The 26,169-nt window shown below is 36.9% G+C and overlaps 1 protein-coding gene across 1 annotated transcript in view; it reads left to right on the top strand.

Moving 5' to 3' along the window:
* LOC150086082 (uncharacterized) overlaps positions 1-26,169 on the top strand; it is a 193,498-nt gene that overhangs the window by 148,224 nt on the left and 19,105 nt on the right. The window contains exons 15-18 of the mRNA XM_090374790.1: positions 368-454; positions 6,654-6,791; positions 14,390-14,488; positions 19,211-19,383. Of these exons, the coding sequence (XP_090230916.1) occupies positions 368-454; positions 6,654-6,791; positions 14,390-14,488; positions 19,211-19,383 (497 nt within the window). The remainder of the gene's footprint in view (positions 1-367; positions 455-6,653; positions 6,792-14,389; positions 14,489-19,210; positions 19,384-26,169) is intronic.

The raw sequence follows: 26,169 nt of genomic DNA, 5'->3' as shown, positions 1-26,169 counted from the left end.
TTTGAATTTTTTTTTATTTGGTTATATTTCATGAAAAACTTTAAGTGATGAGGAGCTGAAAAAGACAGTGATAGGCTGGCTTCAACAGCAAGGTCCATCATTTTACCACAGTGCATATATCAGTTGGAAAGAACAATGGGAAAATGCATTGCTAAACACTGCATTTTTCTCATACATGCTTCTTGGTATTTTTTAATAAATGATATAAAATTCACCTTTGTATCTGTTGTCTTTATAGTTTTATAATGTCTCATTACTTATGTACCAACCCTTGCAAATATAGTGCATGCTGCATAATTTGTTACTATTGAATATTAAAATTGTATTTTGTTCATTTATTTATTATTATTTACATCTATTTTTATAGAATTTCATTTACCATTATATGAATTTGATGGAATTGTTGAAGGCTGTGAAAAACAGAAAAAAATAGCAAACAGAAAAACAGAGAAAGGTATTTAATGTGTGCCTACTTTATTTTTTTGCCATTTACAAACTAACATTTTGATATTGTAGTATATAATATAAACTTTGTAAATGCAATTTGTATTATATAGTCAGACTTCTACAACTCAAAGTAAATTTATTTTACCAACCAAAATCTCCCCCCCCACTCCCTATTGTTTATTTTTGATAGTTCAAATTTTGTGTAACTCAAAGGGGAACTACTCCTGAGAGATTTATTTTTCTTTTAAGTTGAAGTTTCTAAAGGAATATATACAGTAGACTCAAAGGTGTATTGCTAAAAAAAATAGTACCAGAACGCTCGTCGATTAACTACAAATAGTTACCTACACTTTTTTCATTTGCAAAAATAAATAAGTCAAAGATTAGAACATTTGTTCAGTATTTATTTATAACTATTAAATAAAAATTTCAAAAGTGAAAAACAAAGACAAAAAATTTTAAAAATCAGAAAAGAAAAAAACAAAAACTCCAAATAATATAAAAAATACTATTCAGAAGAATCATAGCAATTCCCATACTGGATCGATTACTTATTCTTGTGTGACTGCCCTTTTTGTTTGTTGGTCAACAGCAGAACGATGAGACCGCAACCAAGTTCGGACATAAATTGTGGATTCCATAATTCTAATGGCGGACCGTGTGGTTTAATAAACAACAAACATTTAGAAAAAAGTACCGGAATGTTGTTCCGGTGCGTTCCCGCCCGAATACACCACTGAGTAGCCCCCCCTCCATGTATGTGAGGATTCCATTTTCCAGACAGCTTCCACACTCACTATTTGCACAAACAATAGAAAATAGGGGGATTAGGTTTCTAAGATCTATTTCAAACTTCTGTACAAGTTTTTTTATAAGTTCTAATATTAATATTAATTGCATAAGGTAATATGTAAGGCTTTTGTGGATTTATTGGATGATTGTTTTCTGAAGCAGCATGTTCGAGAGGCAACCAGGGAGGGTAATACTCTTGATCTGGTTATCAGCAGTGATCATTCGTGTATTAAGAATTTTCAGATAAAGGAACCACTAGGTGGCAGTGATCACAGTGTACTGATGTGGGATTTTCTTAAAGATATAATTTACCATTAGGGGTAAAGGAAACGGTTTTTGCTTCCGTAAAGGTGACTACAGTGGTCACAGACAGTTTTTAAATTCTGTACAGTAGGATCAATTGATGATGTTACCAACAACAAATTCTAAGTGGTAAGCATTCAAGGAATTAATCGTGGAAGTTACTAACGTTTCATACCTATTAAGAAATATTGTTCAAGGTTTAGGCCTAAATGGTTGTGAAATGAACTAATGAGACTCGTGGCAGAGAAGAAAAATGCATGGGATGCATATATATTATCATGCGACACAGAAGCCTATGGCAGATATAAGCTAGTCGTCTGTAATCAAGTCACAAAGGAGGTTAGGCAGGCAAAGGCAGATTATGAGAAATCTTTGGCAAAGGATGCTAAGAAAAACAGCAAGGATTTCTTTACTTATATAAACTCTAAAAGGAAGGGGATGTATCAGATTGGTCCACTTGATATCAATGGTTGGACTGTTGATGATCCTGCTCAGATAACAAACAAACTGAATGAGTATTTTCCATCTACATTCACAGATGAGGAGTTATTAAGGATTGAAAATGCCAGAAGGTTATCAAATTGTAGCAGGGTGCTTAATGATTTTCTAATAACTGAGAGCAAAGTGGAGGAGAAATTGTTGAAGTTAAACATAAGAAAGGCACCTGGTGTGGATGGGATCTATCCAGTTATTAAAGGAGCCGGCGCAAAGGAAGTAAGCAAACCCTTAGCCATAATTATGAGAGCATCTTGGACTCAGGGGAGGTCCCCACCGACTGGAGATGTGCAAATGTATCCCCAATTCACAAAGGGGGATCGAAGGGTGACAGGAGTAATTATAGACCAGTTAGTTTAATTTCTGTTGTGGGTAAAATAATGGAGTCTGGTTAAAGATGCATTGCAAGATCATCTAGACAAGTCTGCAGCAATAATTCAGACACAGCATGGATTTGTTAAAGGAAAATCATGTCTGACAAATTTGATTAGATTTTATATATGTGGTTACAAAGGAACTGGATGCAAAAAATAATTTTGATATCATATACTTGGATTTTAGGAAAGCTTTTGACACTTGCGCTTGGAAGAATACTGTACAAATTGGAGCAGAATGGTATTAAGGGTAAGTTGCTACAATGGATAAAAGGATGGTTGAGTGGGAGAAGACAAAGGGTCGTAATCAATGGGTGCTGCTTTTTGTGGACTAATATTATTAGTGGAGTCCCATAGGGTTCGGTGTTGGTCCACTGTTGTTTTGTATATTTATCAATGATATTGATGAAGGTATATCAGGCTTAGTGTCGAAGTTTGCAGATGATTCAAAGGTTGGCAGGGTTGTTAATGACAGTAATGGCAGTGTGCTAGAAAATTTGGGAAGATGGGCCGAGAAGTGGCAAGTGAAGTTTAACATTGACAAATGCAAAGTACTGCACTGCATATGGGTAGAAGTAACACCAGAAGAATGTACCAACTGTGTGGTACTACACTTAGGGTGGTAGAAAATGAAAAAGACCTTGGAGTAACTGTGCAGTCAGATATGAAGTTTTCTGAGCAATGCAGACAGGCTGCCAGAGCTGGTCATGGGGATTTGTCAATGATATACGTGAATTTTCCTAGCAGGGAAAAGGAGGTGATTGTCCCTCCGTATAACGCAATGGTCAGGTCAGGCCACACCTTGAGTACTGCGTATAGGTCTGGAGGCCTCATTTTAGGAAGGATGTAGATTTGCTTGTGCATGTACAGAGAAGATTGGTGAGGTGAATGAAGGGATCCTCTTACCAAGAGAGACTTAAGTTCTGCAAATTGCAGAACTTAAGCCTCTCTTGGTAAGCAGGTGCTTAATTGCTTAAGTAATTAAGCACCTGCTGGCTAAAGGCAAATTTACGCACATCTATTTTACATCTGTCCTTCCTCAATTTGAATTTATGCCCCCTTAGGTTTGAAATCTGAACAAGTGGAAGAATCTCATCAGAATTCAGCGTGCTCAACCCATTCAAGGCCTTATACACCTCAATCAGATTACCTCGCAGGTGCCTAGTCTCCAGCACCTGCTTACAAGTTGCTGCATTCAAAAGAGTTAAGAGACTTCCAATATGGAATGATAATAGAGAGTGCTACATAAGCAATCAATATGTATATGAATGATATTTCGATGGTACTGAAGATCTCTAGGTCGATGGTTGGTGATGTGATCTGCATATTGATACTAAATCCATCAAGACATGACCCAAAAACCTCCAAAGCTGATGGAACATAACAGGAGGGGCCTGCAAAGGATCATCCACTTAGAACACAGGTCAACTTTGTCCAGCACACACACACATACCCTCAGTGATATGATTAGGACACTTGTCAGCACCAGTACTCTAACAATGCACAGAATGCTGCGTGAAATGGGTTACCACAGTCTTACAGCCATCCACAAGCCAGTAATCACCCCAATTAATGCCAGATGCCATCTAGCTTGTTGAAAGGTCTGCCATTCTTGGACTGTAGCCCAATGGAAGGCTGTGCTTTGAGTGATGTCATAGTACATGGTCTACTAGTTTGGCCTGGAACCTTTGGCTGTTTTGGACAACACCACAAATGGCGAGGTCTGTCTAGGTGTCCTGATCAATAATGCATTACCTATGTTGTGGCATGCCCATACCTGTATTAATAGGACAGTGCTCTTTGTCATACTGCTCATGTTTGATGGACTGCTTTCAGGACATGAGCATCAAAAAGTTGGACTTGCCATCCCAGAATCCTGACCTCAGTCCTATGTAGAACCTCTAGGATGAATTGGATCATTGGGTGCATGTGAGAGGAAACTGTCCAAAAAAACAAAGCTGAACTGGTTGCTGCTTTGAAAGCCAAATAATAGGACATTTTTACAAAATTGTTGAAGTGTTCCACAGAGACTAGTGGCTGAACAGAGGCTAAAGGTTCCAGCACACATTAGTAGTTATTTCTTGTAAATAAAAGTTATTTATAGATATGCAGGTGTCTGGATATTAATAGTAGGGCAGTGTATTTTTAATAGCCAACACAGTACAGGAGAACCTTGAAGTCTGCAGCTTTGTCATTTGTGGTTGAGGTCCCTGGATTGTAAGCAGCTGCTTTGACAGTTAATGCATTGATCATGTTTGTACCCATCAGGCTGGATTTGATGCCTAGGCTTGGCAGTTGTTAGTTATATGCACTCACCAGAAACTTTGCTATAGCTAGAACTAGTGTTAGGCATGTGCAACAGGTGGAACTGCACCACACCTTGTGCTTTCAGGATGGGGCTCATGCTGGGGCTTTACAATAAAATATCTTTTTGTTCTTTGTTGCGTAGAGGAATACAAGCATCCCTGAGTGACACGCATCTGTACATATAAACAGTCCTGCATAAGGTATTTTATTACAGTACAGCTTTTTTTTTTTTTTTTTTTCCTGATCAAATACAAATGAATGAGAGCTCTATTGATGATTAATGACAAGCTAAAAAATGACATTGCATTCTTAAAGATATGCATTGGGCCATCTTATTTCTTCATGTCAGAACTGCTGGGCTGTGACCAAAGTGAGAGCTGAAAGAAGTTCCTCAAAACTGAAAATTCAGTAAAAGTAAATTCTAAACTGAATAAATAAAAATAAAAAAAACTAGGTCTTCCATAAGGCAAGAATGATCAAGCAGGCTGGGCACTGTTTTCAGTTAAACATAATACAAGATTTTGCAATAAAACTTAGGAAGGTAATTTTAATGCAAAGTGATGTATCACAGTATTTCACATAAAAGAGGTCCATCCTGACTTCTATTTGACAAGAAGTGGCTTCCTTTTAGCATTTTAGTGGCCAATAAAAGTGATAATCACATGTAGCTATATCTGGTGGATGTGGCAAGTGGGGTAATCTGCAAACTTCATCTCTTGTGTCTGATTCAATGTGGAATGCCAGTGTGAGAACAGTAAAACAAGGTGTTTGTTTCAAATTTCCAGATTTAATTGGTTCAGAAGCTCTTCACAGTATTTGCCACACATCTCTGTTTCTCCTCTGTCTTCAGATGTTCCAGGCTCACTGTTTTATGATCCCAGAATGCAATGAATAACACTTTTCTAGTTGATACTTGGATACAGACTTTTTTTTTTTGATGATGAGCTTATGTGAACACCCCTCTCTGAACTTGCACATTTTCTTTCTGGTGGGTAATAGTGTCTAGTCACTATGTATTCTTAGAACAAATCTCCATTGCGTGCATACTATCCAAATAAGGAATTCAGATTAAGTTGTTACTCTTTCAGTTCTGACCATTAAGTGCTGAGGAATTCATTACATAATTTTCAAAAGTTCAACTCCTGCTAATAATAGTATGTGCTGAGCCAACACTAATATTGCATGCCATGGCAACTTCTTTAATAGTAATGTGGCAATTTCCTTGTATGAATTCTTCTAGTGTCATAGCACTGTATACTTCATAATATTGATCCAACGTTCTGCGATATATTTCAACAGATTTTATTCCTTCTGCATTCAAAAATGAGATTACCAATCGCATTTCTACCTTGTTTCATGACTGCAAGGGTGCTGCTATCTTGAAAATTGACTGTTTCCAGATGATGCCAGCAGCAGATTGTGCACTCAGTGGTTCCAATAAGCTGACACAAGATTATCATCAGATTTTGCACAATATGCATTTTATGATGGTCTTGCAATTTTCATTTGGATGATCTTGTATAAATTAAATAAAATAAAAATCCTAATGCAGAAATTATTTAAGCTATACTGAATATCATGGGCTTTCATGTTGGCTCTGGCCAGAGCCATGTGTTCATTGGCTTGGATTGACGTTGGAAACATGAAAGGGTTCTACTTTAGCAAACATCACAGGTGGTAACCATGTAAATTATCAAAACAAAGTAAATGCTACTACTGGCAGTTGTGTTTTTTTTTTTTTTTTTTTTTTGTTTCAAATCTAATCTTGAAATTAAATGTTAAAAAAACAAACATTTAATTAGATTCTTATTTCATAATCCATTTGATGATTAATTCTTTCATTTCTTGTGTTTATTATTTAATTTTTCACCTTTTCTAGATTTAACCAGAGAAAAAGTTTATATATGTAAAATGAGAAGTTCTGATTACTTTTAGCAGAATTTTCCAGAAAAATATATAAGAAAAAACAAACCTTGAAAGAAAACCTTCCAAAAACGAAGTCCAGTAGACGTCATAATGATGAGATTGGCCCAAAGGAGTTTGTACAGGACAGAGAAGTGGAAGTTGAGACTGGTTAGTTTATCTTTCATCATTACATGTTAAGACTCTAACAGATTTGTGTGTTGTGCATTTTATTCACCATTCTTCATTCATATCTTAATCTACTCCATCTTAAAATGATGAAAATTTTGAATATTTTTCACTGAATTTTAAATTGTGCATACCAATTTTCACATGCCACCATTCATGTTACATTGCAAATATTTCCGATTGAATTATTTTTTCTCCTAGTCATTAATGTTGTGACTGTTTTAAAAATAAATAGCCACATTTTGTAGTTATGGAAAAAAAAAAAAGCAAGCAGTATTTTTGTCATTTTTATCACTCTTCTAATCACTTTCCCAAAACAATAACTTTCAAATAAAACAAGCAGCATACTCAACCTCTGACATTTTATAATGCTAAAATTTAGCATTTCACTGCTACAACTAAGAAATAAAACCCCCTCTGGGTTTATATTTCTCTACCATCGCAGCAGGAAGTAGTGAGTACTACTGCCACAAATGATCAGCTGCAGTGTAGAAAATAAGGTAAGCTACCATCTCCCCACAGAGTTTTTGACCATGACTGTGTCAACAGTCACTGAAAAGGTACTGAAGGTTTCAGCACGATCAGAATATATATATTAGCATTAGCATTAGTAGAGGCATTTGATGCAAGAAAGCAAGCTTATGCAGCATCAGCCAAAAAACAAAAAAAAAAAAAAAAACCCACTTCCACTTCACCCCTCTGTTCGTTCAAAATACCTGTCCAGCTGAGCCTTAAACTTATTTAGGCTATCAACCTCCACCACAAGGGATGGAAGTCTGAAAAATGAATATATACATATTCATTTTTATTTTTTTTTGTGTCAGAGGGTTAAATAACTGTAGTTTTTCAGAAGTATTTTTGATTTCCAAGTCAGATTATAGAACTAAACTGTGGATGTGCTGTATTATTATTATTATTATCTCAAAAAAAAAAAAAAAGCAAAAAAGCAATGACTTTACTGTGCTAACTGAAAACATTTTGTTTCAGCATATCCATATTGTCCATTCATTCCTTCAATGAGTGCATGGTAAGAAATGTAATATTTGGTGCCTCAGCTACAATATACAGTATGTAGATAGATAGCCAATGTGGCATGTAAGAAAGGAAAAAAAAACAAAAAAAAAAAAAAAAAACAGTAATAATAAATGCCAGATTTCTATTGTTCTGATTTTAATGAAATTTGGGAAGACTTGACAAATCGTTCTGAAAGATATAAATTAGCATTAGCAAGGGCACATGATGCAAGAAAGCAAGCTTATCAGCCAAGCACACACACACCTCCTTCTCATTTCACCCATCCACTCGCTCCAAATGTTTGTCTAGTTCTGCCTTGAATCTGTTTAAGCTATCAACTTCTACGACAGATGGAAGATTGTTCCAGCAATCAACCACCCGCTGGCTAAAGGCAAACTTTCGTACATCTATCCTACTACTGTTTTTCATCAATTTGAATTTATGCCCTCTCAGGCGATTATTCTGAGCAAGAGGAAGAATCCCATCAACATTGAACATGCTCAAACCATTCAAGGTATTATACATGTCAATCAGATCACCTCACAGGTGCCTAGTCTCCAGACACTGTAATTTGCAAAACTTAAGCCTTTGTTCCATTCACTAATCTTGTTGCCCTTCTCTGTACTCGTTCCAACAGCTCTACATCCTTCTTAAAATGATGCCTCCAGACCTGTATACAGTACTCTAGGTGTGGCCTGACCATTGCCTTATACAAAGGGATAATCACATTCTTTTCCCTACTCGCAAAATTCCTGTATATCATTGACACGGCATCATGAGCTACTCTTGCACACCGTCTGCACTGCTCAGAAAACTTCATATCTGCCTGCACAATTACCCCCAGGTCCTTTTCATTCTCTACCACTGTCAGTGTAGTACCACAAAGTTGATACGTTGCTCTGGGGTTGCTGTTTCCCATATGTAGTACTTTACATTTGTCAATGTTAAACTTCATTTACCACCTCTCAGCTCATCTGCTCAACCTTTCCAGATCCTGTTGCAGCAGGATGGGTTTGTTATAAAGGGAAGTCAGTAGTGTCCTTTAACAACCCTGCCAGCTTTTGTATTGCTGCAAACTTGAACATTAAGCCTGATATACCATCATCAATATCATTAATGAATACAGAAAACAATGATGGACCCAACACTGAACCCTGTGGGACTAATAAAATTTTAGTCCATAAAGAGCAGTGTCCATTGATTACCACTCTCTGTCATCTCCCATTCAACCATCCCTTTATCCATAGCAGCAATTTGTCTCCAATGCCCCACTGCTCCAGTTTGCGTAGCAGTCTTCCGTGTGCAACAATATCAAAAGTCTTTCTAAGATCCAAATATATGATATCAAAATTATTCTTTGCATCCAGTTCCTTTGTGACTACATCATAGTATCCAATCAAATTGGTCAGACAAGACTTCCCCTTAACAAACCCATGCTGTGTCTGAGCTATAACTCAAGTCTTGTCTAGCCGACCGGGCTAGCCGAGTGGGTAAAGTACCTGCCCGGCAACCCAAAGGTCGCGGGTTCGATTCCCGCCTCGGGCTTGGATCAAAGTACTGCAAAAACCTTGGGAGGTGCATTATGGCCACAGAAGCCGATGTGCCAACAACTACCAAATCAAAAAAAAAAAAAAAAAAGTCTTGTCTAGATGATCCTGCAGTGCTTCTTTAACCAATGCCTCCATTAATTTCCCTGGAACAGAAGTTAAACTAACAGGTCTGTAATTACCTGTGTCTTCCTTTGATCCTCCTTTGTGGATTGGGGTTACATTTGCACATCTCCAGTCCATGGGTACCTCCCCTGAGTCCAAGGAATCTCTCATAATTATGGCTAAAGGTTTGCTTACTTCCTTTTCTGCCTCCTTTAATATAACTGGATAGATTCCATCCACTCCAGGTATCTTTATGTTTATCCTCAGCAATTTTTCCTCCACTATACTTTCATTTATTACAAGAATATCTAGCTTACTGCCAAAGTTTAATACACATCTGGTATTCCCTACCCTTTATAATTCCTCATGTGTGAATGCAGATGCAAAATATTCATTTAGTTTGTTAGCTACATGAGCAGGATCATCAACAGTTGAACCATCGATATCAAGTGGACCAATCTAATTCATCCCTTTCCTTCTAGAGTTTACATAAGTAAAGAACTCTTTGCTGTTTTTCTTTGCCATCCTTTGTCAAAGATTTCTCGTAATCTGCCTTTGCATGTCTAACCTTTGTGACTTGGTTACAGACTAGCTTATATCTATCATAGGCTTCTGTGTCACGTGTTAATTTATATGTATCCCCTGCATTTTTCTTCTCTGCCACATGTCTAATTAGTTCATCTGACATCCATTTAGGCCTAAATCTTGAACAATATTTTTTAGTGCATCTACAATATTTCTTAATGCATGAAGGATCACTACTGATAATCAGATCAAGGGTATTACTCCCTCTATATGCCTCCCGAACATGCTGCTGTAGAAAACAATCATCTAATAAATCCACGAAAGCCTTGCTAGCATGTGAGTGACCAACCCACAAATTCCAGTCAATATCTAGAGAGTTAAAATCCCCTATTATAATACATTCTGATTTACTGGCCCACTCTATTTCTCTGCACAATTGCTCTTTATACTCATGACATTCATTAGGCCTATAACACACGCCTACTCTCATTTTTCCTTTCCCAGTGCTTATGTCACACCAGACTCAACTCATTAACTCATCTTTTCATTTACTATCTGATATGCAATGTTTCAGAAGTTTAATATTAATCTCATTAGTCAAAATGCCTAAAACAAAATTTTGGGTTAATTTTTTCACCGACATCAATTGGATGCACTTCCTTAGATTTTGTCTTTCTTAACTAATAGCATAATCTGTATATCCTTTCTGTACACATTGTACTCCCCAAAATTCCAATTCTGCACTGCTTATGTCTGTGTGACACCACATCTCTGATATCCCAACAGTATTTGCCTTTGATGTCTTGACTAGCACTTCAAGCTCATCAAATTTATTAACTATACTCCTAGCATTATATACTTGCATACATGCAAGTATATATGCACCTGTTTCTACTCTTAGTTACCTTAACACAGCCCATGTATTTACTTATTCCACAATGACTCCCAGCAGACCAGGAAATTCCCATTGCCTTGCTTTCCAGGCTGCTGCCGAATTGAATTTCAATAGAAGCAGTGGAAGAATCACTTTCACCTCTGCCAGCGGCTACTGTTAATCTATTAGTCCGTGTATCCCCCCTAAGCTAGCAGTTTTCCGACCCACCTAACTCTGCCTCTATAGCATCAGCAAATATTCTTGCACCCTTTCTATTTAAGTGTATCCCATCTCTGTAGAAGCACTCTCCTGTTAACAAGCACAGACCAGGCTGAGAAAAATTCTACCCCTTGAGCCTTGCACAATCTCTCCAGGGCTGAATTGATCAACAAGGCTCTCATCATATACTCCCTCCTATCGTGTTTGGGTAGAATTGCAGACACTTTCAAATTCAACCCTAAGTCATGGCTTTTTTTCAACATTGACCTGTACTTGTTCAGTAATTCTGTCGGTCTCCTACTCTTAATATCCTAAATAATAACTCTAAATTAAATGTAAAATTTCATGAAAATTCATCTGCTGGGAGAGGGATTATTACATGCACACGGATGCTGGACAAATAAATAATAATTACATAATTTCTGTTGCTTCAGTTTTAGTCAAATTTGGGATGGCTTGTTAAATCTTTCTAAAAGGTTCAAATATAAAATTTCATGAAAATCCATCCACTAGGAATTGAGTTATTACATGCAGATGGGCATGGTGAAGGGCAATATACATATATGCTAACACACCAGAAAATATAAAAATTGTTGTTTCCATGAATATTTTACTTACATAGGTTGGTGTAATATTCACACTAGAGGATTCTGGTACAAGATAAGCTTTAATGCTTTCTGTTTATATGCTAGCTTTCTGGACACTTATTAGCAATGCTTTTATAGCTGATTGTTGTAATTGTGAGGTCTTATGATTTTTCATACTGCATGAGATATATATGCTGGTGATAAATTCCTGGCACTCTATTTTAGCTCTGCTTAGGAATTGAGGTACTTATTTAATTTTATTACATGTTATTTATTTTCTTTTGTTACATGTGTTAGTGTCTTTTTAGCTACTCTAAGAGTATAGTGGTTAAAGTTTGTTAAGGATATTTCATCACTAGACAGATCAAGCCAATCCTTCTTCAGTAAGCTAATATCAAAGCAAAATTCTAGAAATGTTTAAATAACAAGGATACCACTTGCAAAAAAAAAAAAAAAAGAAGGGTTAATGTGATTTTAAATTCTTTGTATTGAATACTTCTGACATTCCAAGTGTATACTGCAACATCCTGTGATAAACATTAGAGTAAAAAATATATATATACAGGGTGTCTGAAAAATATTGGTACAAACGTTTAGGGGAGGTAGGTAACATCTAAAGTAATGTGAATCGCATAGGAACCCATAACCAAGAACGTCACCATAAGTCGGTAGACGGCGCTGTTCATCAGTTTGCGAGAGGGAAAATTTCTAGTTTACTCATTCAAGCAGTAGTCGCCGCACGAAGTGCATGCATCGATATACGAACTGTGAGCTGGCAGACATGCACCTAGTGTATGGATTAGCAGAGGGCAATGGATGACCCGCTCAATGAATTTATGGAGAACACTTCCCAGACAGACATGTACCAGACCACCACTTGTTTGCATGTGTGCATCAAAATTTGTGCGGTTATGGGTCATCTAGAGGTAACAGGAGTAGTGTGGGCAGACGACGTTCAACGCAAACTCCCGCCATGGAAGAAAGTATGTTGAATGCCATCCAGAATAATCCTACTACCAGTACATGTGCCATTGCCTCTGCCTTAGGAGTGCCTCGTTGCAGTGTACAGCGTGTCTGGCACGACGATTCCTTACACCCCTTTCATCTCCAAAGGGTTCAGTTACTGCTCCCCCCAAGATCACCTAGGCACCTCCATAGCCAGGTGGGAAAGAGCAGAAGTGCATAGCACACACTTCTTGATTAAACCTGGATTCGAGCCCGTCACCACCAAATACGGAGGATGCGGAAAGGTCAGGGAATGACCACCACATATCCCGGAACAATATGGCCTTAGTTGCTAATGCTCCTAAAAACCAAACAACAAACAAACCAAGATCATCCTGCACATGTGGCTTTTGCGCAGTGGTTTCTCCAAGAAAGTGTTCAAGACTTGAATTTTCCAGCCTATGTTTTGTTCACGGATGAGGCTTATTTCACTCGGGAAGGCTTATTCAATCAGCACAATGCTCATTTGCTGATTGAATAATCAGCACATGAGCATTGTGTGCTGATTATTCACTGACTAAGCAGTCGGTGACTGCCTAGTTGGCACATACCTGTTACCATCCCGCATGAACTCCACTAAATATCGGATCTTTCTTGAACAAGTTCTACCAGGGTTACTTGACGATGTTCCAGCAAATGTGAGACGCAACATTTGGTTTCAACATGACAGGACGCCTGCCCATTATGGAAGGTGTGTTCTTGACCATTTGAACAGGCGTTTTGAGCGTCGATGGATTGGCTGTGGTGGACTCGTTGCCTGGCCCCCACGCTCACCTGATTTATCGAGCCTTGATGTCTTTCTGTGGGGCCCTCAAATCTATCGTGTATGAATTGCCTGTGGAGACGGAAATGGATCTTGTGGCGAGACTCGTCTGTGCTGCTGCTGCTACTGTCAAAGAAACTCCTGGTGTGTTCAACTGTGTCTGCCAATCTATGCTGCGTCGGTGTCATGCATGCATCGCATCTCATGGTGGAACCTTCGAGCATCTGTTGTAACATCATGAAAGGCATCCATCTCGTACTCCATTGTTAATATTATGTCAAATAAATGTTTGCCGCTAATTACTGTGTTGTGTTATTTCTGCTTCTTGTGCCTCTGCTACTACTTTCCCATGACGTTTCCGGTTATGGGTTCCTATGCGATTCACATTCCTTTAGATGTTACCTACCTCCCCTAAATGTTTGTACCAATATTTTTGAGACACCCTGTATATATGTCTTTATGTTTTTTTTCTTTCCTAACATTTATAAACCTGTCACTTCAATATTCTGATTCCCATCCAAGTCCTTTTTTTGATAGCCTGTCTAAGTGTTTTTCCCATCTGTGTAGCAAAAATTCAACTGAATTGGCTGCTGGCCATCAAACATTTAGGTGGGTGGCATAGTTTCTTTCTAACTTTCTATCATAGTTTCTATCTTTCGTTGTCTTCATTTAACTGAGTATAATGTAGGACTTCATTCCTAAGATGGCATTACCAAGAGCTAATACTTATGACATGCTTAGAGGAATGGATTGAGGAAAATAAATAAAGGTACACAAAAGTAGTCTGGCTGAGAAAGAAACAGTTTAGAAGTAGCACTTATAATTAAAGATTTCATTAACTCATCTTTTCATTTACTATCTGATATGCAATGTTTCAGAAGTTTAATATTAATCTCATTAGTCAAAATGCCTAAAACAAAATTTTGGCTTAATTTTTTCAGCATCTCATACAAAAACAAGTGAAAGTAATACTGCAGATGACATCAAAGATACTACAGCTATTGTTATGTCAGCCGATGGGAAAACAGAACTGAGTGCACGTAAGTATGCATTTCTTTTTATTTGTAATAAATTCAGTATTTTCTTTTTGTTTGAATTTCATATTTATTTCATTTGCTGTTCCAGATCATTCCATAAGTAATGTTACTGTTTTTTCCTTTTTAAATATAAAAATATATTGTGCTGTTGCTCTGGCCATTGTAAATTATTACGTGACCACTGGAAACTTTGCAGCAGCTTTCAAAAATCCACATATTTCCAAATGTCAACAAAATTGTGATGTGTGTCCCTCATTGATTGCTCCTAATTAATGAAAGCTGACAGCTACTATCATTAAAACTGTATGGCATATAACATTGTGAGATATTGCTGTTCAAAACACTTACAACAAAGTTATCAGAATAATTACCATCAAAAACTTCTTGATTTTCAATTTTATGATATGTGCTCTGAATGGCAGTAGCTGTCATTTTTTCCACTAAGAGCAGTTAATGAAAGACATACAAAAGTTTGATTGACATTGGCAAACGTGCTGCTTCAGGAAGCTACAGCATGTTTATATGGGAAATGCCCTAACTTGCCTTGGCACCGATTTGAGCATATCTATCCATTCACATGGGCTATCCTTACACCTCTAAAGAAAACCTCTTAGATCTGATTGACTGCTTGATGGAGCAGGCTGATTTCCATTTCCAAGGGGAATTTGTTCTCTGAACCAATATCGGAAGCCCCCCCCCCCCTCATCTGCTTCTTGCAGAGGGCTTCATGGCAGATATAGAACAGACTGCTATTTCTTCCTTCCCATACACTTCCAAGCTGTGGGCCAAATAGATCAATGCCATATCTCATGTTTAGGATCATAGCCGGCGAATTAAGAATCTTAATCTACATTAAGAATCTTTCATGCTAGAACTGAGCAACACAACACCCTCACCTTCCTTAATGATTTTTTTTTTTTTTTTTCCAATCAAATCATTAAGGAAGAGATTTTTAAGGGCTTGAATATATGTAACCCTCAGGAATTGGATCAAAAGCTCACCTGGTCAAGAATATTCTTCTCATTAACAGCTACACCACCTTCATCAATTGCATAGTGAACAAAATCAGCAACAAATTCACGATACTACTGTGCACTTGTGTGATCTAAACTTGATTATGGCCTCAGGTTTATGCATCAGCCAGAAACAATGTACTTTTCCCTATCCATCATCAGGCTATCCGTATTGCTACTGGAGCATTCCAAACATTTCCTGTCCAAAGCCTCTCTATGTAGAGGCAACCGTTATTGCTTTGATGTAAGCAGTTGTCTCTAGAGTATGCTTTAAAACTGAAATCCCTGCCAGCCCATCCTATTTTTGAGCCATAATGGGAAAGTTTGGGCAATGTCCGTCAGACTGCGAATCATCCTTTTGTTTGGTATTCGTCTCCAAGAGCTACTCTGAGAACTTAACATCAAGGTAGAAAAGGTTGCCCAATCAACAAAGCAGCCCATTTCCAACCTGCCATGCACACCAACAATAAACTTTACCAGATAAAACAAGATCCAAAGCTGTAGTTCTCTAGCTTCCGATGAAACAGAAGAGAGGAAGTGGTATTGGCAAGGCTCAGAATTGGACACACTCATTATACACATCTCTTCCTACTATTGGGAGAAAACCCACCTCATCATTCTGTCTAATGCAACTTACAGTCCATCGTTTTCTGGTGATTGTCCTTTACATTCAATCATCTGCTCTAACACTTTTCAATCTATCTCCACATTGAACATCTCTCAAATTTATCTCACTTCATAGGAAATGAAGAAAACATAGAACTTTTGATGTACCTAAAATATATTGACCTGTACAGGAGCATATAATTTAACATCTATAGCTATATGTTGCCTGTAAATAAACAACAAACAGACACAATTTGGCCTCAATAGCCCTTGTGTCATTAAGCCCAATGCCAACAACAACAACTACGGTGGCATACAACTTTTCCCTTAAAAACTGAGAAAGCCAGATACTGTCCACCTGCAGCTCTATTCGGCACACCAAGCTGAACATTCTTACTTCACACTAGTTTACACAGACGGCTTAAAGTTGGAAATATATGTAAGATCTGCTGCTGTCTTTCTGGACACCATTATATCCCAGCAGATTCTCCCTGAATGCAGCATATTTATTGCTGAGCTGCATGATATAGAGTTGGCCTTGGATCACATTAGTAATTGCTAGTACCAACAGTTCATTTTATATTCCAATTCTTTGAGTTTCTTACAACTGGAGAAACTCAAAGGAGAAAATTGCTGATTTGGCTGACACTGCAGCCAAATCAGCAATTCCCACCATATTTGACCAGGTAACCTATTTAAAAGGTTACCAGAATCTATTTTTACCTTGTCTTGGCACATAATAGCCATTAAACATGGCACATAATGTGCCAGTAAAATTGTACACCCACTTAAAAATTAGTCCACTTAAATACATATTATAAAATATAAAAAAAAAAAAAAAGTAAGTATGACAGATGTGCAATTAGGCTGAGTGAGTGAGTCTGACAGGCTCTCCCAAATTAGACTGCAGTGGAGGCAGCATATCAGGAAACCTCCCCCTGCCTTGCTGATGTCATATTCTCTCTTCTGAGTCATTATGCTCGATTTGCTGACACTGGCTTTAGCTGGCCTTTCCAGTGTGGGATTACTAACAGGGAAGCACTGCATGCCCACAGTGCAATCTCCTACCCCCCCATCATAGGGCACCCTGGCCCTATGACTTTAATCCCATACAATCCCTGTCTCCCATCCCAATCTTTTCGCCTGGACTCTGCTACCACCAGTCTTTTCCTGCTCTTAATAACTCCCCTGTGGAGAATGGGCACCTTCCACAGGGGTGCCTCTCTATCTTCATCTGTTTCCCCCTGCTCTTTTTCACTTTACAGAATTGTTGTTGGGTTTTTTTTTCCTTCTTCTTCTCCCTGGGGCCCTTCCTGGCAAGTTCAGGTGTCATCCAGGGTTTGCCTCTGCCAGAAACCTTTCTTTTCCCTACTACACCTGGCCTGCCTTCCTAGGGCAGAGGATGGACAATGTAGGATCCCACTAGGGGCCCTGTGGCTAAATGGCCAGAGGAACAACAGACCAACACAACCCAGCACTACTACACAGACCAGTGCTAAAACTCACATTAGCTCAGGCCTTTACAGAGTTTGTACTACAACACAGAGTATACAAATGCAGAGTTGGCGGGGGGGGGGGAATCTTGGTGCCGCTTGATTCTCTTGATATCACTTCCCATTCCAAAACCTGTGGGAGGTTTTGGAATGGGAAGTGAAGCGTGTGGACATGCAACCATCATCTATTCCGACACTGTGGAAAGCCTTGCAGATCCAGTAGTCAGTGCCTAGGTGAACAGAGGCTGTTATCTGCGTGAACAATGAACGGCCCAACATTAGGTATGTAGCATAATTCAGTGATCACTGAGTGTATATAAATAAAATAGTCTTTTTTTCTTTTTTTTTTTTTTTTTTTTTTGTTATAATAAACCTCTACATTTATATGTGTATTAATTGGTTGTTTCATCAACTACGTATCTGAATTGAAGTATCCTTCAATTTTGGTTTATAAGTCTACAGTCTTTCAATTCTCATTGAAAGCTTTAGCTCTTTTACATCAATTTTTGAAAATATCCTAAATATAAAGACATTTATATTTATGATATTTATAAAGACTTACTTGTGAACACAGCTAATATATGGCACTGTGTTCCTGTAGAGTTTCAAGATAATCTGTACATGTACAGACATAATTTGTTGACAGCATACTGAAATGACCTTCAAAAGGGGTGCCGCATTGTCAAAAGCATTAACAAGCTGTTTTTATTTCAACATATGGAAGTAAAGCATCTGGTGTTAACTGCTTGCTGTTATTCCCAACATTTTCACCAATTGAGGAACACTTTTATCATTATCATTTTTCTTTGCTGATCCATGTGTTTATAAAGATTTATTTTACTCATCAAACTGTTTTTATTAACTAATATTTAACTAATTTCCCCATGTTTCACTATCAAAGATTCAAATTTGTTAAATTAACAAAAATTAAAAGAAAATGACACTGAAAAATCATGCATGGATATTCAATAATCTGTGTTTACCCTATAAAAAATAACTTTTGCATACTCCCTATATTGCAGAACTTTGAAATGAACGTTGTTATACATGTGCTAATGCAAATTAAAATCATGAATTTTTTTATTTTAATTTAAAGAAACGTCACAGATGCAACATTTTTTTCACATTCCTTAGTATGACGTTAATTTGCATTAACACACGATATACAGTGTTCATATCACCAAAGCTTTGAAGATATAACAATATTTTTCTTTTTAATTTACCCATCCATGAACCTTTATAAAAATAGTAAACTATTTTTATAAAGGTTCATCATTAACATTGAAAGATAATTTAATGATTTATCTCTTCCAAATTACGATTAGATGCTCCCACATAGTAAATCGGCATTTTTTTTATTTTTAATCATACTTCTGATCAAAGATAATTAATTAATAATAAATCAGATAATTAATACCTTTTATTTTCCACAACATAAAATTATTATTTTGCTCTCAATATAGAAATAGATTTATGTTTGTGAATTAAAAAGAGTTTAAGCTGAGAGACTTTTAACTTAATGTCACTATGAAATGTGTGATTGCTGGACATATATTTATTTTATGTTTTTTTTTTTTTTTTTTTTTTTTTTTTTTGGTTTTTTTTATATAAAGATGTGCTCCGGAAATTCAGCTCACTGACTTGGAATGGGCATTCGGGAATACCAGTCACTCGAGATGATCCTGTCTGCATTGCCAAGTCTTATATGCTGCCTGAAGTCCATGTAGGTTTCTTAAAAATTCAACCCTTTCAAGAAAAGCCCATGATGATTATTTCAAGTGATGTGGTATGACCTTTTATTATTATTATTATTATTATTAATATCATAAAAAATTCTGAGAGTAACAATTTCCATTTATTTAATTTAAATTTTTTTTTTTTTTTTTACAATAATATATCAGCCCATTCCAAAATCTCTAAATCCAGTTCACTAAACAAACTGTAATGATACCTTCAGAATTAAATGACAGTTTAATGGTCCCTTGTGGTTATAACATTATTCCATTGCTCTTGCAGTTTTCATTTGAATGAAAAAATAAACAAAATTATAGTAATAACAGTAATACAATGTACTTGTTTAATGGATTGAATACTATCTTGCTCTTCTAAATGTGTAATGGTCATCAGACTTTTACTTCTCTAAGTAAGTTTTGGTGATGTTGTAATCATTTAAGAGTAGTGCTTTTAAGGTGACTTGAGACCTATTCATTTATTAAGACTATCAAAGTAGTCAAAAGTCTTCTGGTTGTCAAACATAGAGGACAAGATGGTCCTCAAATTAGTAAATTTATTTCTAAGACCATGTAGTTTCTGCTGTACTAAATACTAAAGGTTTTAATTACTTGCTTTTGAACTGCCTTTCAGCACCGTTCATTCCAGTTTACGCAAAAATTCATTACAACATTTGCCAACATTGAGCACTCTTCTTGGTTTACAGTTGCAAACCATGACACAAAGAGTATCAAGAAATAAATATATACAGGAAAGCCACATTTAATATTGTTTTGAAGTTATGTCGAAGAATTATATCCAGGCTTCAGTTAATTTGATTGAACATAGAGTTGCATCCTTTAATTAATTGCATATGGGGGGGGGGGTATTTTGACTTTTATCTTTCTATCTCTTTTACACTCAAAAACCACTCTGTTAATCCAACTGTAACTGGTATCATCTTTTTCAGAAAACAATATTTTCTTTGGTTTTCTATTAAAAATATAAGTACCATGTATTGAATAGGATTAAAATGCTCCTCACATGCTTAAGTTTTAGCATAGCTAGCGAAAGGATTCACTGGCCAATATGAAATGCTATTATTTCACACTGGTCAGCAAATTTGAAGGAATGAACTAGTGGATAGGTGAGACAGATAGGTATTTTGAGATACATCTATGAAATTCAAAGTCTGATTTGGGACCTGCAACTTTTGAATAGTTTGTCTTAACAAAACAAATTCTGAAAACGACTAGTCAAACACCATTACAATGAAATGAATGAAAGAAGCTGTAATGAAAATTTGCTATTGCATAGGGCATACAGTATATATTATGTCTGTAGAAGTGTGTTCTAAGGCTGATTTGCATGTTATGCAGGCTGACAAACCCTACACCCCTCTGCTTGAAATGAGCTATACACAGCTTCAAATGAAATTTCTCCAGGCTTTAATAGGAATTGAATCTAAACTTTTCTAAATGAGTGGCATAGAGCAGTGGCTCCAAACCTTTTTTTGACTCGCAAACCATTTTCAATGTAATATTTTTTTATCGCAAACCCCTTTCAACATAATAATTTTATTGCGAACCACTAAGCTTATATTCTCTGAAATTGTATAATAGATCTGGATTTTATTATAAAATATTTCCAGTACTATGTTTTTATAAGCAATAGTGCATAATAATAAAAATTATTATTAAGTACCTATACATAACAATGGTTTTTGAGAATTAAAAAAAATTCAGTATGAAAAACATATTTATTTAACATGATATGCAGTAAGTTAGTAAACTAATTACAATATATGGAATTGTGGGAGATGTGGTTTCTTTCATTGGAAACTCTTTACTTTATATTTAATTTTATTTTACATTATTGTTTATTATTAGTTATATTTTGTTGTTTACAAAAATTTACTTATGTTGTTTACAAAAATTTATTAAAATTTAAATCTAAGCAGATGCCGTTACAGAATTTTTAGTGCAAACCCCCTGGAACACTTTTGCAAACTACTAGTTGGGAACTGCTGGTATAGAGTAATGCATCATGCCAGATAGGCTGCCATGGAAGACATATACAGTTCACACGTCACCTTTAAATTTTTTTATTTTTATTTACTTCTTCAAAATTACTTTCAGAATCATGGGGAATTCACTTTACTCAAAGTAGTGTTATACGTGCACATATAATCCATTTTGTTCATACCACTGACACCAAAATATGCTGAACACTAATAATACAGAATTTTTTTTTTTTTTTATGAAAATCCCAAACATGACAGGTATTAGAACCTATAGTACTTAGTACCGTGCTTGGGTTGGAGGTTGAGAAGATGAAAGAAGATATTTGTTGACATTAGACTCGAACTTCTGTAGACTGTAATTTTCAGCAAATACATAAGAAGGAAGGTTGTTCCAGAAAACGGCAGTTGAATGAATAAACAAGGAAGATGAAAAGTTGGTTCTGTGATTTTGAAGTTGGACAGTAAATGGATGTTGGCTGGTGGCAGCACGTGTTTGGACTGTTTTGAAAGAGAGAGCGGGAATTATAGAAGCCAATTCAGAAGAACAGTGCACATGGAAGTATCTGTAGAAGAGGCATGCAACAGAAACAGTATGTCTATGAGACAGCGAGTGGAGAGACTGTTCGAGATGAATCATTAATTAACCTAACTGCCCTCTTCTGAATGGAATCTAGCAGCCTGAGAGAGGTTTTGGGGCACCACCCCAGATGTGGGAACAATATTATATGGCAGGGCGGATTTGCGATTTATAGAGTGAGCAGCTGTTTGGAAGAAAAGTAACGCCAAGAGCGAAAGAGAAAACCAAGTTTTTTAGATGCAGAGGAAGCAATATTTGTAATGTGCTTGTGCCAAGAGAGATTAGAAGCCAGGGTAATCCCTAAAAGAGATATATCATTTTGCTTAGAAATCGGAGTGTCACTAAAGATAAGCATAGGAGGAAGAATCCTTTTTGTGAGATATAAGACAAGACTGAGTTTTAGAAGGATTGAAATCAACTAGGTTGTCTTTTCCCCACTGGAGAATTACCTGAAGATAAGCATTTAAGGAATTGGTAGCAGATTTTCATGGCAAGGTTTCTCAAAATGGAAAGTGGAATGCAATGTGCTATCATCGGCAAAACTATGGATAGGATTTCCAGTCAATGGAAGAAGGTCATTAATATACAAGAGGAAAAGAGTGGGGGAAAGAACTGAACCTTGGGGGACACCGGCATTACTGGAGAAGTTAGAAGACAGAGAGCCATCTACCATCACCCTCAGTGAGCGATCAGAGAGAAAACTGGATAACCAATTACAAAATACAGTTGGAAAACCATAAGATGGAAGCTTGTTTAGAAGACCTTTATGCCAAACACAATCGAAAGCCTTTGAGATGTCAAGAGCAACAGCTTGTGTTTTACCGAACCTTTCCATTGAATTAGTCCATAAATGGGTAACATAAGCCAGAATATCACCAGTGGATCGACACTGACGGAATCCATACTGGCGATCATTGATCAGTTTAAGAGTTGGCGGTTAATTGATTTCTGCATTATGTTGAAAGAGTAGAAGTAATTGCAATGAGACAATAATTGGATAGGAGGGATTTGTCACCCTTTTTAGGAACTGGCTGGATATGAGCAAATTTCCAAACAGAAGGAAAAAACACCTTTGGAATTAGAAAATGAAAAAAGACAGCAAAGAATAGGAGTAAGTTCAGGAGCACAGGTTTTGAGAATAAGTGGAGAAATACCATCGGGACCTAGAGCTTTCTTAGCATCAAGATTTGTCAAAATCCTTCTGACATCCTTTTGATGGAAGACCACAGGAGGCATTGAATGGAGTGTGTTGGGAATGGTGGGAGGTGTTTTACCAAGATCATTAATACATGAGTTGGAATAAAAATGGGATGCTAGCAGGTCAGCTATATCCTTGGCTAAAGTGACAACAAAACCATCTGATTTGGACAGAGGTGGGAGCAGAGATGGGGAAAAAGTTGCGGCCAATTGCTTTGGGAAGAGACCAGAATGCTTGGCTACCATTAGGGCAAGAAGCCAGTTTCCTACTCTTAGCCTGTTCAAAAACTAGTTTGGACTGATTAATGACCGCTTTACAATTATTGCGAGCTTTCGTGTAGGCAGAAAATGAAAGTGAAGAATTAGAAACAAGCCAATTACGATATGCAACATTCTCTTGAACAGCATTAGCACATTTATTGGAAAACCAAGGTTTAGATAAAGGACGAGATTTTAAAGTGGAGTGTGGGATAAAGGATTCCATTCCTGCAAGAATAATTTCACTGAGACGATCTGAGCAAACGTTGACATCAGAAGTTTTGAAACAGTAATCTGACCAAGAAAAAGAAGAAAAGAAATCTCGCAGGTCATCCCATTTTGCATTCTTGTAATGCCAAACAATATAAGGTTGGGAATAGCCATGAGATAAAGGCTCCATTGGAGAAGAGACAGTCACCAAGTTGTGATCTGAGGTGGCTAAAGGACCACTCACTTCAACCGTGTACTTAGAAGGGTTTTTTGGGAGAAAAAGGTCAAGCGTGTTGACTGTATGGTTAGGATTGTCCGATATTGTTGTAGGTAAATAAACAATCTGTGCAAATCATTGGTAATTGCAAAAGCCTCAACATCTTGACCAGCTGGGTTGGTGTAACTAGAAAACGGAAGCCAGCTGGAGTTGCAAACATTAAAATCAACAAGGAAAATTACCTCACTGTTAAGAAAGTTGGACTGGAGAAAGTCAAGTTGCAAAGAGAGAGGAAGTCAAAGAGCTCCAAGTGATTAGTGGAGTGGGAGAACGGTAGAGACAACAGATGAATTTGGCACAGTGATGTAGAGAGATTTTAAGATATAGAAGATCAAAGAGAGGAGATTCCAAATTGCCAAGTCTCTGACAGGGAATATCAGAACGGACATATGCACAAGTACCACCTTTGAGGCAAAAAGAATCATACAGTGAATAATTTGGGCATCTGAGATGAGTAGTAGTTGAATAAACCGATAACTGAGATTCTGTCAGAAAAAGTACATGGGGTTTGGCAGACTGCATGTGGAAATGGACATCGTTGAGATTAGAATTGAGACCACGTATATTTGTGAAATGAATTAGGAAGTGTTTGGGAGGTTTACATCTTTTCGCAGATAAGTTTACTCTAATAGTTTTACAATTTGTGGTGTATTCAATAGTAAGAAAAAGTTGGTGGGACATGCTGTATGAAAATAATGAAATTTTTGGATACGGCATACACATGATAAGAATATACCCAGATCCCTGATATAACGTGGCCTCGACAATGCCCCTTCCCCGCATACACACTACTCGGACTCCCCCCAGTCACTATCTGGCAGAGTAGAGGTAGCAAGATTATACACTAGCTGATCCACAAGCCTCCTAAAGAGTTACCAATAGGTTCGGTCTGGTGTACTAACTAGCAGGCCAGCCTGCGAACACCATTTTAGAGCTGTACCCTCGAAATGTAAGGAAGATTGGATCTCTCCACGATGTTCATCATAACCTCGAAAGTCATCAGTCATACTGCATAATGGAAGAGATAGGGAAGAGTTGACTGGAACTTAGTTCTGGAGACTGAGCATGGGTTCCACCACTTCAAGCCTCCAATAAGCAAAGTCGTGGTATTGCACTGGTTGATGAGAGTCATCCACCACCTAGTATTGCCTGGTAACACAGAGGGGCAGCATTCCTCCATGAAATTGGGTCCACTTGACTTGAATGTCACCCGAATATCAGTTCCATCAGCATTTTAGACTCCCAGGTAGCAAGTACACCTTGTCTTTCATATCTGAGAGAATGTCTGTGACAACCTTAAGGACGATAATAACCAAGTTCGACTGTATTTGAATATGTCAGTTCCCAAGGAAGATGCTGTACATCTTCCTTGTATCTTCCACTCCATGTATGTGCTCAATATAAGAGAAAGAGAGAGTAATAGTAAATGTCACAATGGGAGATTAAAAACAATTAACTATTGGGTTATGTGAAATATTTTTCAATTTCTCCATAATAACAAAGATTGCTGAGTTTCGTTTATGCTGTTGTAAAAGTCATCATAAAAGTTTAATGTATATCTTGTACACGTCGTGTACAAGATATACATTAAAGAGAGAGGGTATTAATATTTTGGGATATTATTTGCTGTTTAATGCTTGTAGTCCATACAAAAAGGTGACATTCATCTCTTTTAGCATTGTCACTTACTCAGTGTGCTTTCTAACTTAGTGCAGCCTGCTCTTTCAAATTGAAGCTACATAAGCTGGTCATAGACTAGCTTATGTAGGAACCAGCAACCAGTTTGACTTACATAAATGGCTGAGTGAAGAGGTAGGAAATTGCCCAGCATGTGGGTATTTTTCATAAATGTAAAAAAGGTACATTTGATTACAGTTGTAAAATTTATCTTGGCTGTGTGGAATTAAATTATGTTTTGTGTGCATAAACCAAGTCACTATTTATGGAAGATATTAACTATGGAATCTGCTTGAGTTTTCTTCTCATTTTCAATACTACTTGGTCAAACCATTTAAAAGACAAAAGACATAAAAATTTGATCACAGACTTCTAATCTAAATGAAAAATGTAACAGGAAACACTAACATTCTGCAAGTCATAGTATGTATATTTTATTTTGTATAGTTGTATGTAATGTTTTCCTTTCAAGCAGTTACCATGGTTTTTTTTTTTTTTTTTTGTTAATAGCATCTTATGAAGGTTAAATTTTTCCAGCTCTTCTAAAATGTCTTAAAACTAATCACTGCCATACATAAATGGTGATTAACAAGCCATAGCTGTAATTTTCATGAGCAGTTCACATTGAGTGACAAAGTTCACT

Source organism: Mastigoproctus giganteus, chromosome 5 (genome assembly GCF_048544385.1).
Source record: "Mastigoproctus giganteus isolate SK-2022 chromosome 5, ASM4854438v1, whole genome shotgun sequence".
In the NCBI taxonomy this organism is placed as follows: Eukaryota; Metazoa; Arthropoda; class Arachnida; order Uropygi; family Thelyphonidae; genus Mastigoproctus; species Mastigoproctus giganteus.
The sequence above is the reverse complement of the archived record's forward strand: the minus strand, read 5'-3'. Positions and strand labels throughout refer to the sequence as shown.